Source organism: Phyllostomus discolor, chromosome 4 (assembly GCF_004126475.2).
Source record: "Phyllostomus discolor isolate MPI-MPIP mPhyDis1 chromosome 4, mPhyDis1.pri.v3, whole genome shotgun sequence".
Lineage (NCBI taxonomy): Eukaryota > Metazoa > Chordata > Mammalia > Chiroptera > Phyllostomidae > Phyllostomus > Phyllostomus discolor.
Window position 1 is genome coordinate 24,406,381 of NC_040906.2, and position 16,003 is coordinate 24,422,383.

At 48.9% G+C, this 16,003-nt stretch overlaps 1 protein-coding gene across 2 annotated transcripts in view; it reads right to left on the bottom strand.

Moving 5' to 3' along the window:
* Nucleotides 1-8,680: 8,680 nt before the first annotated feature.
* Nucleotides 8,681-16,003, bottom strand: part of NRP2 (neuropilin 2) — a 114,457-nt gene continuing 107,134 nt past the window's right edge. For both annotated transcript variants that reach the window (XM_028510957.2, XM_028510958.2), the window contains exons 16-17: nt 14,038-14,088; nt 8,681-11,948 (exon numbers count right to left, since the gene is read on the bottom strand). In XM_028510957.2, the coding sequence (XP_028366758.1) occupies nt 11,644-11,948; nt 14,038-14,088 (356 nt within the window). In that variant the 3' untranslated portion in view covers nt 8,681-11,643. The remainder of the gene's footprint in view (nt 11,949-14,037; nt 14,089-16,003) is intronic.

The following is a 16,003-nucleotide window of genomic DNA, read 5'->3' on the forward strand; positions in this document are numbered from 1 at the left end:
AGCCACAAGCCACCCAGAGGGTCACTGCTCCTTTCAGTCCAGCCGTGCCCTCTCCCGGGAGGGAAGATGAACGTGATGCTAAGAGGGCAGTTTGGGAGCCCAGTTCCACCGCCAGGGGAGGCTCCCAGGTGCCTTGAAACACTAGTAGGTGACAACAGGCCTCTGATTCCAGTTAAACACCCTATTGAGTAGCTTGGTCTCAGTGCACTCTGTTCATTTAGTTTATTTGACTATTTGATAAGAGAAGTGCTGGGGCAGCAAAAAAATTAATTAAAATAAGAAAGAACGATCTTAAGAGAGAAAAGGGGAAAAAGTGCTGGGAAGCCATAGATGGCTTCTGCCTACACCTGCCAGCAATTAATTAACCACTAATCCATTCATTATTTCCAAGTTAGGAATCTGTGTCCCTTGGACAAAAAATAAGATTAATATTTTGGAAATGTCTAATTAAAACACGCTGAAAGACATTCTCTAAAAAGGGTTTGGCCCGTGCTAATCACACCGGCAATGTGGCTGGGAGCTGCCAACAGAGGTCCGGGGGCTCTCTGGGCTGGAGCAACCTTTTCTCATCAGAACACTAAACCTTTCAGGCCGATTTTCCTCGCAGTTCAGCACAGTGAGCAAGGACAGGACGGGACCTGCAACCAGGATCTCTTCCGTCTTCCCGCAGAGGGCGGGGGGGGGGGGGGGGGCGGGGGGGCAGAAGGGAAGATCTGTCCCCACATCAGTCATCCCGGGCTGCCGGTTGGAATAGATGTGACAGCGTTGTTGTGACATAATTCACATACTCTTCAGTTCATTTAGCTTATATGCATATTTTTCAACCTGGGTTATACTTTAACCCTCTGTGATCGACTCAGGGAAGGGCTGCACCTCCGCTGGGCTGAGGATGGCTGGGTGGAGTTCTGGGTGGAGTCCTGTGCCTGTCCCTCCAGGGCCAAGGCCACCACCTGGTCCATCCCAGAGCCGGCGGCCCACATGGCTGCTTCTCCCCCTGTTCTATTATCTACTCGCCTTTCTGCACTCCAGCAGCTGAGGATCTTTAGCCAAAGTGATTTACAGCTATGTGTTTCAGGACGGGACTGACACTGATTGAGTCCCTTATCTTCCTCCTGCGTTCCCCCTGCTGACAGCCTCCCGCCAGGTATCAATCAGTGCATCAGCTCCCCACTCTTGGGTGAGCCAGGGGCCATCAAGGATGCAGTCTGACTGTCACCTTCATCTGAACTGCCCCCTGCCTGCTGCAGGGAAAGGGCCACTTTAGGTTGTTCAGGGATGGGAGGTCAGACACATGCCCAGCTGACCTGCCGAGGATTGGGACAATCTGGGGGAATGTGGTTGCCGTAAGGCAGCCCAGGGGAGATGAACGTGCATCAGCTGCTCCAGCCGTGGGGGCGGTAGCAGCCTCACCTGGCAACGTCTCTCTGTCCAGTAAAAATTAACCTGTCCCCTTAGCATGGCTGCAGTTGCAAAGGAGCTCCGGGAGTTCCGAGGCAAGTGAGGAGCCCGCCGCAGCAGAGAGGAGACAGAAAGGCGCCCAGCGAACACAGGGGCGGGGGCGGTGAAGATGCCGCCCCTGAAGACTCCACAGGAGATGAGAACACCGGGGCTGGGAGCATGAAATAGAACATCCGTCTAAGCCCGGCTTTTGAAACGGCCCCAAATGCAGTGACATTTTCTTTTTTGGCTGCTTTGAAAACGGAGAGGAGAAAATGTAGACTCTGACATTAAAGATGGATGGGGCTTAGACAAATTGAACAGTTTTGAAGGTTTTCCCAGTGCTGGGAAGGCAGAGGGCACGTCTCCACGGTGTTCCTCTCAGAGGGGCGCACTCTCTTTTCCTTAAGCCCAGAGAAGACTGCATGATGAAACGGCAGCTTTCGGTCCAGCCAGCTGCGGGGAGGTTTCATAGTTAACATCGGATTGGCTTCAGGTTGAGCTGGGGCTTGCTCATCCACTGTAGGTTGATGTTTGCAACAGCAAGCGGACCAGGGCCTCTCAGTGGTGCGATGATGGGTGCAGGGGTGAGGCCAGGGTACTGATCTTCCTGGTCTCCAGAGGAGGGCACCTATGCAGAGCCCCCTCCGGGCAGCACCCTCCTATCCTGGGCCTGGCTGTGCATTTGACTTTAAAAGCAGAGTCGGCCGGCTGGCCCCTCTGCAAGTGATGGCAGCTGGAAGGAGCAGAAATCCCGTTAAGGAAGAACTATTGACCCATCTGTCTGCATACTGTTGGCTCTCTGCTACCCTTCCATTTGTGGCCTGTGATTCTTTAATGTGGGAAGTGGTAATTGGAGAACAGAAGATACAAAGAGGAATGAGGTGATGATTGAATGTGATGCTAAATAGCAAGGACTTGAAGGCCACTTGATCTATATAATGTCCTCCTGGCCACTGCAAAAGGAGGCTTCCTGTTCCCATCTCCCCAGAACTTGCTGGTCCAGAGCAGCTCCAAACCCAGGGTGTCTTGCTCATCTGGGTTGCCTCATGGTCTTCCGCATAAGTTTCCATGCTGGCACCTCCCGGGTTCTACGTCTGTCTCTGTCCGTGTCAGCAAACGTTAGAAACCCACTTAACCTGGGGACTGACAGGGGCAAGGGCCCGGTACATCGGCAGAGAAACACATGCACCTAGGATGGAAAGCAAATGACAGAGACAGCTGAAAAAGACTTGCCCTGTTTTAATGCCATAGGTAGGTGCTAGACTACAGGGACCCATAGCAGGGACAGGCTGGGCAGAAAGAATTTCATGGAGCACGCAGGCCCAATCTGCTTCAATCGGTGCTGGCTGCCACGGTGACCCTTTTTTTGATTAGTATAGCTGAATTAACTTCCCCTGCCTTTGGGCTTTGCTCCCACCATGCAACACAAATTGAAATACTGGGGTGGCAGGCGGTGGCAGTGGGGGCTGCGTTGGGGAGGGGACCACAGGGACCTTCCATCTTGTTAATGTAACACTTCCTTATATGATGGGAGCTGAGAGCAGCCTGTAATGAATTTCTCCTCTGGTAATCATTCACCAGTGCATTGTGACCCGTGTGTTTTTGCTGCGCTACTCAATTCCAGACTTTCGCGGTGACTTGTCAGCACCTAGTAAAAATGAATTGGACACAACCCATCTCTTCATGCGGTGCCCTCCCCAGCTGCCTTTTGTCTCGGTTGAGAGCAGGAGGAGGTGGGGCCACCTGAAACAGCAGCCGTGGGCTCCTCGGCTGTGGTCTGCGTCCAGGCCCATCATGCAGGCAGATCAGCGCAGGCGTGCCAAGTCTGTGGGCGCTCTTGTTACGCCGAGCCATATTCTTTGGTCCAAATAGTTCCAAGGTGGCTTTTGCCTTTTGCACCTGTTGTTTCCTGCTGTACGATGAGCTGTGCAGACAGTTTCTTTCACTGAGAAGACATGGGTGCAAATGGTGGTACAATTAGGCATCTGGGCGCCCCATGGGTTCCTACCAACTCTGGTGTGAAGATGCGTTGATGGCAGGGGACAAGGCTATCGTCTGAGTCATACGCACGAGCACCGCCATCTGCAACTGTAATTCTAGCCACGTGGTCAATCGTAAGAAGGGGCTTATAATCAGCTTTTACTGCATTTGTGGATTGTGATGATTAAACAACAGATGGGAAACCCAACCAAGATTTCTCATCTCTGCCTCTTCACTGATGGAGTGAGCGAGGGCTGAGGGAGTCAGTCCGTGGTCTCTGTCGAGGGCTGAGTCTATAATTAGGGCAGGCACCCATCTGATTTCCTGCATCTGTTTTCTACACTCATTTTTATCAGACCACAGATGCTGGTTTCTGGATTTGAAAGGATGGTCCCTGCATCCTGGGAAGGCTCTAGGAAGCCCATGATGAAGAGGAAGGCCCTCAGTGAGGGTTGCCAGATAAAATATAGGATACTCAGTCAAATTTAAATTTCAGATAAACAATAAATAAGTTTTAAGTTTAGGTATGTCCCACGTGCTATACAGAACTGTTTTTTTTTTAAGGCAATGTGCTTAAAAAACTTTTTTTTCCTGTTAAAATACTTTTTAAGATTATGGTAAAGTATACATAACATAAAAAAATATACATACCATTTTAACCATGCAACCACCACCACTGTCAATTTCCAGAACTTTTCCATCAGCCCAAATTCTGTGCCCATTAAATAAAAATAATAGTTCCCTGTTCTTGTTCTGCCCAGTCCTTGGTAACCTCTAATATGCTTTCTGTCTCTTAGAATCGGTGGAATCATGTATAATAATATGTATCCTTCTATGTCTGGCTGTTTCACTTAGCAGAATATTTTCAAAGGTCATCTCTGAAGTAACATGTTTCAGAATATCATCCCTTTTTAAGGCTGAGTAACACTCCATTGCATGTACATAACCACATTGTCTATCCATTCACCTATTGGTGGACGTGTGGATTGTGTCTAATTTCTTTTAAAGATTTTATTTATTTATTTTTAGAGAGGGAAGGGAGGGGGGAGAGAGAGAGAGAGAGAGAGAGAGAGAGAGAGAGAGAGAAACATCAATGTGCGGTTGCTGGGGGTTATGGCCTGCAACCCAGGAATGTACCCTGGCTGGGAATCGAACCTGGGACACTTTGGTTCCCAGCCCACTCTCAATCCACTGAGCTACACCAGCCAGGGCTGCGTCTACTTTTTGGCTACGGTGAATAGTGCTGCTATGAACGTGGATGAGCAAGTATCTGTTTGACTCCCTGCTTTCAATGCTTCCAGGTGTATGTACCAAGGAGGGAAAATGCTGAATCAGTGGTAACTCTGTGTTTCACCTTTTGAAGAACTGCCATACACTTTTCCATAGTGGCTGCATGGATATTTTTATTGGTTAAATCTCTTCAACAATGTTTTGATCTGAATATATTTAACCTAAATTATCATGTATCATTTGTCATAAAGTCATTTTACACAGAAACAAGTAATACTCATCCCTGTGTTGGAGCTTGTGGGCATAATTTCTCAGTTCAGACTCTTGGGAACTTCCGCCTTTTGCACTGTAGTGAAGCCCAGGCAGCGATCAGGAAGAACTTAAACACTTACTTATTTTTCAGACTATAAGATGCACCCCCCAAATTTGGGAGGAAAAGAGGGGTGTGTCTTACAGTCCAAATGTATCTTACCTAACTTGCTGTGGGGTGGGGTGGCAGCCTATGTTATTTACGTTTTAAATATTTTACCACACTTTTTGCTTCAAAATTTTTTTTCCTATTTTCCTCCTCTAAAATCTAGGTGCATCTTATGGTTTGGTGTGTCTTACAGTCTAAAAAATTTGGTATCTTTTAGTTTGTACAAACTGGGCAACTTGCCGCCTGTCCGAAAGGGGAATTAAGATAAGTCATTTATTCATTCAACAAATGTTTATTTGTTGGCTTGCCTAGTAAGTGCCAGGTATGAGTTGGAGGTCCCCCTACGAAGGTGAATAAGATGCTTCTCCTTACCCCTGACTTTGCTCCAGCCAGGTTTCCCTCTGCCTCCAACCTCTGCACATACTGCCCCTTCTGTGTGTCACACTCTCCCTCCGCCTGCCCCAGTCATCCGACTCACCCTGAGACTTCAGCTCCCGTTGGACCCGATGCTCAGGGGCGGCCTCCCCGACCCTCTCCCACACACGCCGCCCTCTGCACTTCACTTTAGAGTTCCTGCCATGATGACTGCTGGGGATTTGTGTGGTTATTTGACTCACCAACATCTCTGTCTCTCGATTGTAAGCTCCTTGAAGGCAGGGACCATTTCTGTTATGCTTATGACCTCCTAGGATCTAGCAAGATACATAGTAGACATTGAATATAAATTACATTGATTATATGGATGAACACATGCATAAATTCTTCCTTCAAGAGCTAGTGAGAGATAGATAAGTAAGCACATCAGTATCTATGTAAACAGCTACAAGTGAAGGGCTCTGGGAGAAGAGCAATTCTGTTGAAAGAGAGCTAGCTTGGATCTGGGCTGGTGCCACAGTAGAATCAAGCCCAGAGATGTGCTCCGGCTTCTATGCAAAAGGAAGATGGAGAGAACTTAGCAACAGGAGCATCTGCAGAGCTTTATCCTCACTGCATGTACAACACAGACTCACACAACTAAACAGAACTACTCCATCGGCTCGGCTGTCAGAGCCCAGGGCTCAAAATTAATGTAGCCCAAATGCCCAGTAGAGGTGGGAAAGCCAAGATGTGCACAACCTTCCCAAGGTCACAGAACTAGAGGCGGAGCCGAGAATCCTGGTCTCCCAAGCCCTGGGACCAGTGCTCTCCCTTCTCCTCGGCATGTCCAAGTTCAAGGGCAGAGAAGTATTGGTGGGTTTCAAAACCTTCTAAACCTTTCTTTGAAGTCCCATGACGTTTAAAAATAGTTGGCTGGGAATACAAATGTGTCTGCTCAAGAAGAGGCGAGATGAACGGGTTGGGGGAGGAAAAGGGGAAGGAGGAGAACAAATCCGGAGAGGCCGCCTGCCTTGGCTCCGGAGTCGAACCCTGCCAGGGCCGTTATGTGCGAGGCTTGGCAGTGCAGCGGGGCAGGCAGCGGGTGCTCCGGAAGGCTGCGCTTCGATTCCCAGTGGAGGCAGTCAGGGCTGCAGGATGGAGATTTATTAGTGGAGCTGTGCTCCAAGCCACGGCGACCTGGCTCTGCTGATGATCCGAGGCCTGGGGTGGGGAAGGTGGGGAGGGGTGAGGAGGCTCTAGAGGCTGCAGCAAACTGCACCAGTTTCCAGGGGAGGCTGTTTGAATTGGAGCACAGGAGGGTTTTCACCTGACTGCAGCCCTTGAGGGCCTGCTGTTTGGGTGAGGAGCCCAGAGCGGAGCACCCCAAATCCTCAGACCCCAAGTCCCTGGCCCAGGGGCTTTACTTCTGTGCTGGTGAAGGGTTGTGCTGGGCGCCTCTGCACACCAGCGCCTGGCTGGCTGTTGGGTCGGGTCTTTGGAACACCTGTGTGGGCCTGCACAGGCTGGATCCTCTGTGGGGAGAGAGGCTCTGCCAGCCTGGGGCCATAGAGCAGGAGGAGGGTTGAGGAAAGGTTCAGACTACTTCCACCAGGTGGGCAAGAATCTTCAGCTGAGGGCTCTCTTTCTCTTACAGCACCTGAACAGTGCTCCTGCACACACGGTGGTCCTATGGGGTTTTCTGGCAGGGGACAGAGAGGGAACAGGTGTCACCCTCTGGATGAGCCACAGAAATAACGCGGCTCAGGGCTCCCTTTGGTGGTCTCTTGCTCCCGTGTGCAGGGAGAGCACAGAAGGCCTGTCCTTCCTCCAGGAGCCCCTTTCTTCTCAGGGTCACGGCGGAAAGGATGGGCTGAGGAGGACCAGCCTTGGCTGGGAGGGAGCAGGCTTCGTGGCTTGGGAATTTGAAGTGGGAATTCAGGGGCAAGCGTGCCTCTGTCTCAGTCCCTAGGCTGCTGAGGACCCCTCTCCTTTGGCTGATGAGAACAGGCGTTCGAGTTACCGTGAAGCCCAGGGCTGGACAGAAGGGAGCTTTGAGAACCCCCACAGGTAGCATTTCATATTCTGCTCGTCAGCCCCTCAGCTCATACCCCATCCCCCGGGGGGGGGGGGAATATCTTCCCCAGGAGTTTTGTTTAGCTCAGCCTGGGATTAGAGCCTGAAGCTTGTGAGAACTGGAACAGAGTCATCTTTCCGTTTCTTCTGCGGGCTCCCCTCCCATGCTCCACCCCCACCCCCACCAGCGTGGCGGGGGGCAAAGAGTCCTCGGCATCCAGCTGGGTTCTGTTTCCCTCAGGGATGGGCCTGTTCCAACTTCATTTCACTGCCTCCCCTGAGGTTTGTATAAACATTTCCAGAAGGATACAGATAAGGAAGAAAAAGAAAAAGACCTTATGTAAACACTGGATGGCGAGAGACCAGGAGATATTATTAGTTTATTAGGGCTTTTAAAATACCCAAAAGCTCAACTAAAGGAAAATGGAATTTGCTTTTCATTTTAACCTCTGTTATTGTTGCTTGGGTCAGTAATACAATGGAAGCAGGCCTCTCGGGAGACACACGATATTATGAAGATCACGGAGAGGGCAGAGAGGGAAGGTGCAGAGCTGTGAGTCTGGTGACCTGCCCAGCCAGCGAGGAGTGGGGCTGGGGAGTGGGGCGGGGGGCTGTCCTTTCCATAAATGAAGGAAGGCCAGAGAGTGATGCTGATTCGACAGCACCTTCCCACTGTGCTGCAGAGGATCTTACCTGGCTCTCAGCTGCTTCTGGAACCCTGCCTGCCCCCCACGCTGATCCTGCCTTCACTGCCTGTGTCCCCAGGAGCACACAGACCTGTGCCCCAGTAGCATCTCTATGTGCTGTTCCTTCAAGGTGGAAAGCTGTCCCCAGAAACTTAGCCTAACTGACTCCTCATCAACTCAGGTGTTAGCTTCAATACCATCTGCACAGAGAGGTCTTCCCTGGCCAGCCAGTAGGCGGTGTGTCTGTAGAGGTCACAGTCTCGGAAGCCTACCAGGCAAGTCTTCGAGTTACCCATCTCCATCATATTTCCATTTTGTAGAAAAGCCAGACAGACAGTTAACCTATTAATTCCACACGAGAGTGTTGAGAACCATTGTTCCAAGAGAGTGAGGCTGAGGGGTTTCCGGGACTCAGGCCTTTCCTGGGAGTCTCGGGCAAACTGGGATGATTTGGTCACTCCTTTCTCTCCAATAAAACAACACGCGACAAACTATCTCTGGTATAATGTTTATTTAAATAGTAATCTTAAAAAGGCTTTATACAAATCATATAAACACAGTTTGACATTGCTGTTTGTTTCCTTTTTACATTGAAGAATCACAGTAAAAGCTCTCAAGTTCCCGTGATCTGGCTCAGCCAGCGAATAGTCGAACACCTTCAGCTGCAGACCCTGGAAAAGTTAACCTTCGGTATGACGGTTTAACTTTCCCCCTTGTTTTCTTGCCACTCATGCTCATTCCTTGGACCCTCATCCCTGCCAACTCCTCATTCCCACCTAAGAGAGAAAGCGACCCTGTGGCCCTGGTGACCATCTAGTCCGGGAGAGCGTGGAGGTAATGCGTCATTCAGTACAAGGCAAAAACGGAGATCAATACTGTGAGTCGGGTTTCCCAGAGGGAATGACTGAAGGAGATGGGTCGGCCGGTCTACCTGCAGATAGAGGCAACAAACGCACCAGGGTGCCCCCTGGCCAAGTTGTATAATCGGGCCCCACTGTCTTTCTGTCTCCTCGGAGCCCAGCCTCCAGTGTTGGTGAGGTATCTACACGTGGCCCTGGGTGGCCTTTTTGTTCAGCATTCAGGGCCCATGGTGAATATGGATACAGGGGGATGCAGGTGGAGTTGTACATAACTTAGAGGTGAACTGCAGGCTGGAGGCAAGGCTGGTCTTTTGGGGAACTGTAAAGTGGCCCACTGGGCAGGAGACGGCCAGACCCCCAGAGTAGGTTTGTGAACTTGTCTTCTTCTGCAGGCCGCTTCTGGAAATCCCTAGGACTCGCTAGCTTCCGGAACACTGAGCGACACGGGAAGGCGAAGAGGAGGGTAGACTAATTAAAAACTTGTTTCTGCTGTATGCCCAGCTCAGGGGGCGCCTCAAGCTAAGCCCTTGGACTTGACAACGTTACTTTTCACCTCTAACTACCACTGTGCCAACAAGCGCCGAGATCAGCAGTTAACTCAGGCCCTAGGTCAAAGTCAAAGTCACAACAACAACACCGAGTCCCACGTGACCGTTCACATACACAGTAGATACAGAGAACTCAAAGGCGGCAACGACACAGACACATGTGAATAAATAGCTGTCGGTATGAAGTCTCCCTCTCTGCATACAAAACACCGGGACGTTACCTTTTGAACCAGCGTTTCCATAAGTTAACGTTTAAAAGAAACAGCCGGTCCCATTCACCCTTCCCCTTTCACCTGGGTATGAGACAAATGCCATTGTGGGTGACCATAGCAGCAAAAATGGTCGGACAGTTTACCACTGATATGCAACAGGCTGGGCACACCGGCTGGGTTTCAAATGCATTCCCAGCACAGCGGCAATCCTTAGGCATTGCTACAAAATCAAGATTTGGACCTTGATGCGGACAATCTTATCGTTCACACAGTTTCACTCTATTCCTGATGCCTCCCCTTCTGGAGCAGTTGAGAGTCATCTAGGGCTATGACTGCCACCGGGGTAGCAGGGCTCATGCCATTAGTAGGATCAGCGGTGACGGGGGTGGGGGGCGACTGGGAGTGGAGCCATTGGGGTTAGGGAGGGAGGAATGCCTTCACTTGTATGATATTCACTGATTCTGACATAGAGGGAAAATACATTTTTCTTCACTTTTTCAAGGCACTTAATAAAAAACACATAAAACTGGCATGTGTGTGTGTAAGAATATCAGCCTCCCTGGGGCTCAAGCACTGCTGTTATGTTTTGGTTCACGGAGCCTGCAGACTTCTGGTTAGACTTCCTCACCTCCCAGCTCTGGCTCTCCCGAGAGGCGGAGGTGGTGGCTGTAAACCCTAAGGAGAAATCGATGTTTACTAGCCTATCAGAGAAACTAGCTCATCAGAATGTCTCTGTACAGTCTGCTCAGCCTTTGCTGTCACGTGACCACAGCGGTTGGACTTTCTCTTCCCTCCCCACTGCTCTCCTTCCCACCCAGGGCACAGTCACATCACACCGACAGAGAAAACATACCGATAGCCTGTATCCCTCCCACCCCATCTTTGAGAATATCAAAGGGCATGTGTGTGCACATGTGTACATGTGTGTGCGTGTGTGTATGTACATGTCTTAGAAGAACAAGGGGGAGGGAAAAGCAAAAGCAAAACCACCACCAGAGGCCCCACGAAGTAGCCTCACAGCCATAAGTTCTGGTCTGAATGGCTCCTATTCACAAAGCAAGTTAAGGCGTGTCCACTTCTAACATGGAGGTGCTTTCTATGGATTTTGACGTGTGAAGTTTCCACTCTGGTTTGTTTCAAATCGCACGTAAGAAAGAGCTGTTCATGCTAACCCTAAAATGGCAATTTTCCCCTGGATAAAAAAAGTTAAAGGCAACAACATCCTACGTAAATGCTAGGACTGGAACGGCAGCTTGTAGGGTTGGCGGCAGAGTCTGCACCTCAGCCAGTCCCGTCCGTCAGGAGAGGGTCAGAGGACGGGAGAAGCTGGACGGCTTTTATTTTTTTTTTAGTTTTTTTTCCTAAAGATGGAAAGTCTGAAAAGACTCTGCTTTTCAAGTGTTGATTAGAAAGAGAAAGTAGAGGATGATGATCACCTCTCTGCTTCTATGCCGGAAAGTCATTCTCTTCTGCCTCTTTGAGTTGCTCACAGACCAAAGAAAGAAAATATAATATAATAATAATAATAATAATTAATAATAATAACAAACTCACAAACAAAATAGAACTGTGACCCCCAAAGAGATGAGCTCCGTCTTTGTCCCAGCAATGACTCGGCCACCGCGGTGCCGGGTGGGTCATAACCCCCAGCGCGGCTGCCCCTCCCCTCCTCCCTCAACTTGCCTGTCTGTCCTGTCCACACCTTCGGTCTCCTGGACCGGTTTGATCGAGATTATGGCATTCAGTTCCCAAAGGAAAAAAAAAAACCAACAACAACTGTAATCTTCACTAGCCCCTCTTGCTGGAATGAAACGTCAGGTGTGATTTGGGTGTAATCCGTCACGCCTCTGAGCAGCACTTCTGGTGGTTCATCTTGACCTTGTGCTTGAGGCCGTCGTAGAGCTCGAAGTTGTAGTTCTCCAGCGTGGTGCAGCTGCGGGAACTCAGGCCAGAGTAGGAGCAGGTGCAGTAGAGCAGGAGCCCTGCGCACGTGGCACCCAGGAGGACGCCCAGCGAGCTCATGGCGATGATGGTGATGAGGATGGGATCCAGCGTGTACAGCCAGCTCTTTTCTTTGTTTTCCGAAGGGGCGCCGGACCCTGAGGTCGAGGAAGAAGAGTTGCTCCAGTCCACTTCGTACTCGTCTGCAACATGAAGGACATGACAAATGGCACTCAGTGCTTCTCCCTGCAGGGTGGACTCACTGGGCCTCCCCAGTTCAGAGCTCAGGTAGGGAAGCTGGAATTTACACGGCCTGGCTTTAAAGCCCAGCCCGTTCTAGCCACATTCTAGCTGTGTAACTTTGGGCAAGTTATTTAACCTCTCTTTGCCTCAGTTCTCTCACCTGTAGAATGGGGATAGTAATAAAGTCTACCTCATGGGGTTGTTAGGAGAATTAAATGAATATTTATAAAGTACCGAGTGTCCAGCACATCCTAAGTACAGTCTAAGTACTTGATACTTAAATAATTTGACTCATGCCAAGTAAACACATTATAATAGAACTACCAGGGCGTCTTTGGAGCGACTGCGGGGGCCCTGTGTCTGGACACCCTTCTTTCTTTGCCTCCTCATCCCTTATGTCCAGCTGCTTTGAGTTGAGTCAAAGGACAGGCTGAGACTGTTTGCCTGTGAAGTGTCTCAATTTAGCGTTTCTGGCCATCCAAGCAGCAGATTTTTTTTCAAACCACCAGACCTCACTTCCTACCACACTAACGGGTTGAATTCTGTATCTTCCCCGGATTCATACACTGAAGTCTGGAACCCCAGTACCTCAGAATGTGACCTTATTTGGAGACAGGAGCTTTACAGAGGTGATCAAGTTAAAATAGGGTAGGCCCTCATTCGATGGGACCGGTGTTCTCATAAAAAGGGGCATTTGGAGACAGTCGCAGATGGCAGCATGCCATGTGGGTATAGAGGTGGCCATCTGCTAGCCGAAGAGAAAGGCTTGTAACAGATCTTCCCCTCACACCCTCAGAGAAAACCAACCCTCTTGACACCTTGATCTTGGACCGCCAGCCTCCAGAATGGTGAGAAATAAAGTTCTGTTGTTTAAGCCACCCTGTCTGTGGTACTTTGTAAGGCAGCCTGAGCAAACTAATATATTTCTATAGTGCCAAGTCATGCCCACTTCATGGCTCACTGTGTGGGGTTTCCTAATAATTCCATGCAGAAAGCAAGGTGATGGGTATATTTTGTAATAAATGAGGAAACTGAGGTTTTAAGAAATTAGGTGACCAGGTCACTCACTCCAGGTCCCAGAGTTAGCAAGCAGTTACACTGGGACTTGGATCCAGGCGTCCTGCCTCCTTCTGACTCTCCCTCTCTCCCCCGTGGCTGGGCTTCGGCTGCTGATCCGCAGCAGCCTCTCCACGGAGGCCAGTTGTGCAGCTTTGTCCATAAAAGGAGCGTTAGACTGGGCTTTGCGGGGAGAGTCTGCATTCAGTTAACAAGGTGCTGTTTGGATTAGTCACTCTGTTTCTATAACTACACTTGAAGTGTTTGATTAAGGTCAGGTTAAAAGCAGCTGCTCTATAAACTACTCTTCTTAAACGCATCAATCTTGGTCTAGAGCTGTTCTTGGAGGCGCACCTTGGTGATCCCTCTCGGAGATCAACTCCGGCACTCAGAGAAGCCCCAGGAGCCCCGCGCTGCTCTGAGTCGGGGGGAAGAAATTACATCGACATGGTCGCTCGGTGGCCCTCCAGTCACGGCTCGTGCTTTGGCCTTTTGAAGTATGTGTGTTTGAAGGGGGAAAATAGAGCTTGGAATAATAGGAAAATACGAGATGGACAGCGTGAAAAAGAAACATAAATCTTGCAGCAAGCCCCAACCTGGAGTCCTAGACAGTGTGAGAAGGGTGGCTACGAGCCAGGGATCTGGAAACCATGGCAGGCCTGGGAGAAAACTCACATTTACACGCATTCGCTCATGCCCTTTTAGGAAGGCGGTTAGTGGGTTCAAGCCATGGCTTGGGTAGAGGAGCCTGGCTTTCACTTCTAAAGGGTTTATCCAGATTTGAAGTCCATCAGTGTTGAGAGTTGCCTGACATAGGGGACCTGTTTCGGATTAGGCAGAGGGAATTCAATAAACTTTTGAAACTCCAAATTTGACCTTGACAGAGCAATTGGTGGTTTCTGGCCTTCTAATACCTTGGGCATTATCTTGGTTGACGTCTTTATAACCAGACTTGGATTTCATGATTATGTGCTAAATCACAGCAACACTCACCATCAATTTCATCTTCATAGCCCCCTCTCCCATGTACTTCTGGGATGTCCACTGTAATGAAAAAGGAAACAGACAAATCGAGTTATAATAAGTTCTACCACCATGGCTGAAAAGCAGAGTCTCAACCTTCCTGAAAACGACTCCCCACGATGGTGGGCAGCAGAGCGTCACATCTGCTTCTAGAACACTCATTGGGTGTGTTACTGGAGCCTTTCTCCTCAGATGGTTTGTCTTTGTTTCCAGGAACCAGAAGAACAAAAACAGTAAGAGAGGTCTTTAGTGCCAAGTAAGTCCTCCCTTGTGTCTTTATAATGATTGTCTAAGGCAACTTCAACGACATTATCTGCCCACCCTCAGCTGCCATTACTGTGATGTTCATTTAGTAGAACACACTGCCCCTCCTTATATGCGTACATCTAAGAGGACTCAAGGTACAAGAGTCTTTCTCTTCTGGATTTCAAATAAATGTATGGTAATTTAAGGAAGTCACGTTTCATTGTTATGTATTTTAATGTAGATGTAGAATTGGAAAGAATGTCATAATGCCTATTCACCCGCGCATATCTGTGCTAATATCTCTCTTCCTTCCTTACCTGTGTATTTTTTTTCTCTTGGCTTTCTTCAGTTTCGAATAGATCAAACATGGGCATCCAATCTGACTAGCCCAGGCTTGAATAGAGCTAAGTTAATTTACTCTGAATTTTCTGCAGTATTATCACTACTTTTTTCTTTTCTTTTTATGATAATTTTTTGGGGGAGGGCTGTAATACAGGTGTCTCTATTCATTAGGCTGTCCATCTTATGGAAATTAGAGCCAATAAAAACTACCTGTTTAAAATGGTAAAACATTAAATAGAGAATCAAATATGTGGTGAAGAGCAGGGTTTTATCATCTCTTCCAATCACACAAGTTAATTATGCTTGTCTAGGCTGTCAGCAAAGTGGCACCAAATGAACGTGTGTGGCCCTTTGGGAGTTTTTTTTAGCCCAAAGTCAGTGCTATAAGTTGATATGCAAAAATCAAAATTTAAAACAAACCCCAAATCGCACATAGCTAAAGTATCAAACACAAAGAAAAAAAAAAGAACATCAGACTGGCCTGAACTTCTCCCTCATCAGCACAACACCTCAGGGAGGATCTGCTTGACCATGACCTGGACTGAGGATTGGTCCATCACGGCCACCCATAACATTCAGTCCTTTCCTGGAGTCCGTAGTCATAATCGTATTAGAAGACCTCCTCATTTCTGGCCAAAGTGCTAAAGCACATTCTCATCCTCTTGGTCGCTAGGAAGGCATGCACAAAACAACGTGCCAAGACCCCCCCTTGAAAGGACTGACGCCATGTAGCACTGATCTGCCATAAATCCAGCCCGTTCCTGGCAGGTTTATAGCACACCAACTGGCACCCGCAGGCCAGGCCAGCTTCCCCAGCCCAGTGCCCATCCCCTGCATTGTTCCTGAGGCCCCTACGTTGCAGCCTGTTTCCTTGGAATGAAGACACGAATGTGAATCAACCAAAGGCAGGTGGTGTCTGTCATAGGGATCAAATTGAGCTTGTGAAAGTCAACTTGGAGATTTTTTTAACCTTATGAAAAGACAACAAACGTGGAAGGAAGGCATCCTATTGCCAACAATTAATCGTTTTGATGAGATGCTCATAGGTCTTAACGCCTTCGTGGTTAAAATATAAAGAACACTGGATAAGACAGTATGTTATGAATCAGCCTAGAACAAAAATTGTGGGGCTACTGCCAGTGGGTTTGGGGCCAAATCGCTTTGAGGTAGTTGGTCTTTGCCAAGGCTGTGACGAATTCTTTGAGGCTAGACTGCCATCTTATTCCATCTCACCGCTTCAGGGAAGAACTCTTAGGGCTTTGTTGACAATGGGCTGGAAAGGGCTGGATGTGGCATGGGTCTTAAAGAAGAAAACAGTAAGAGGGTGGTAATGACTTATGAGAACATT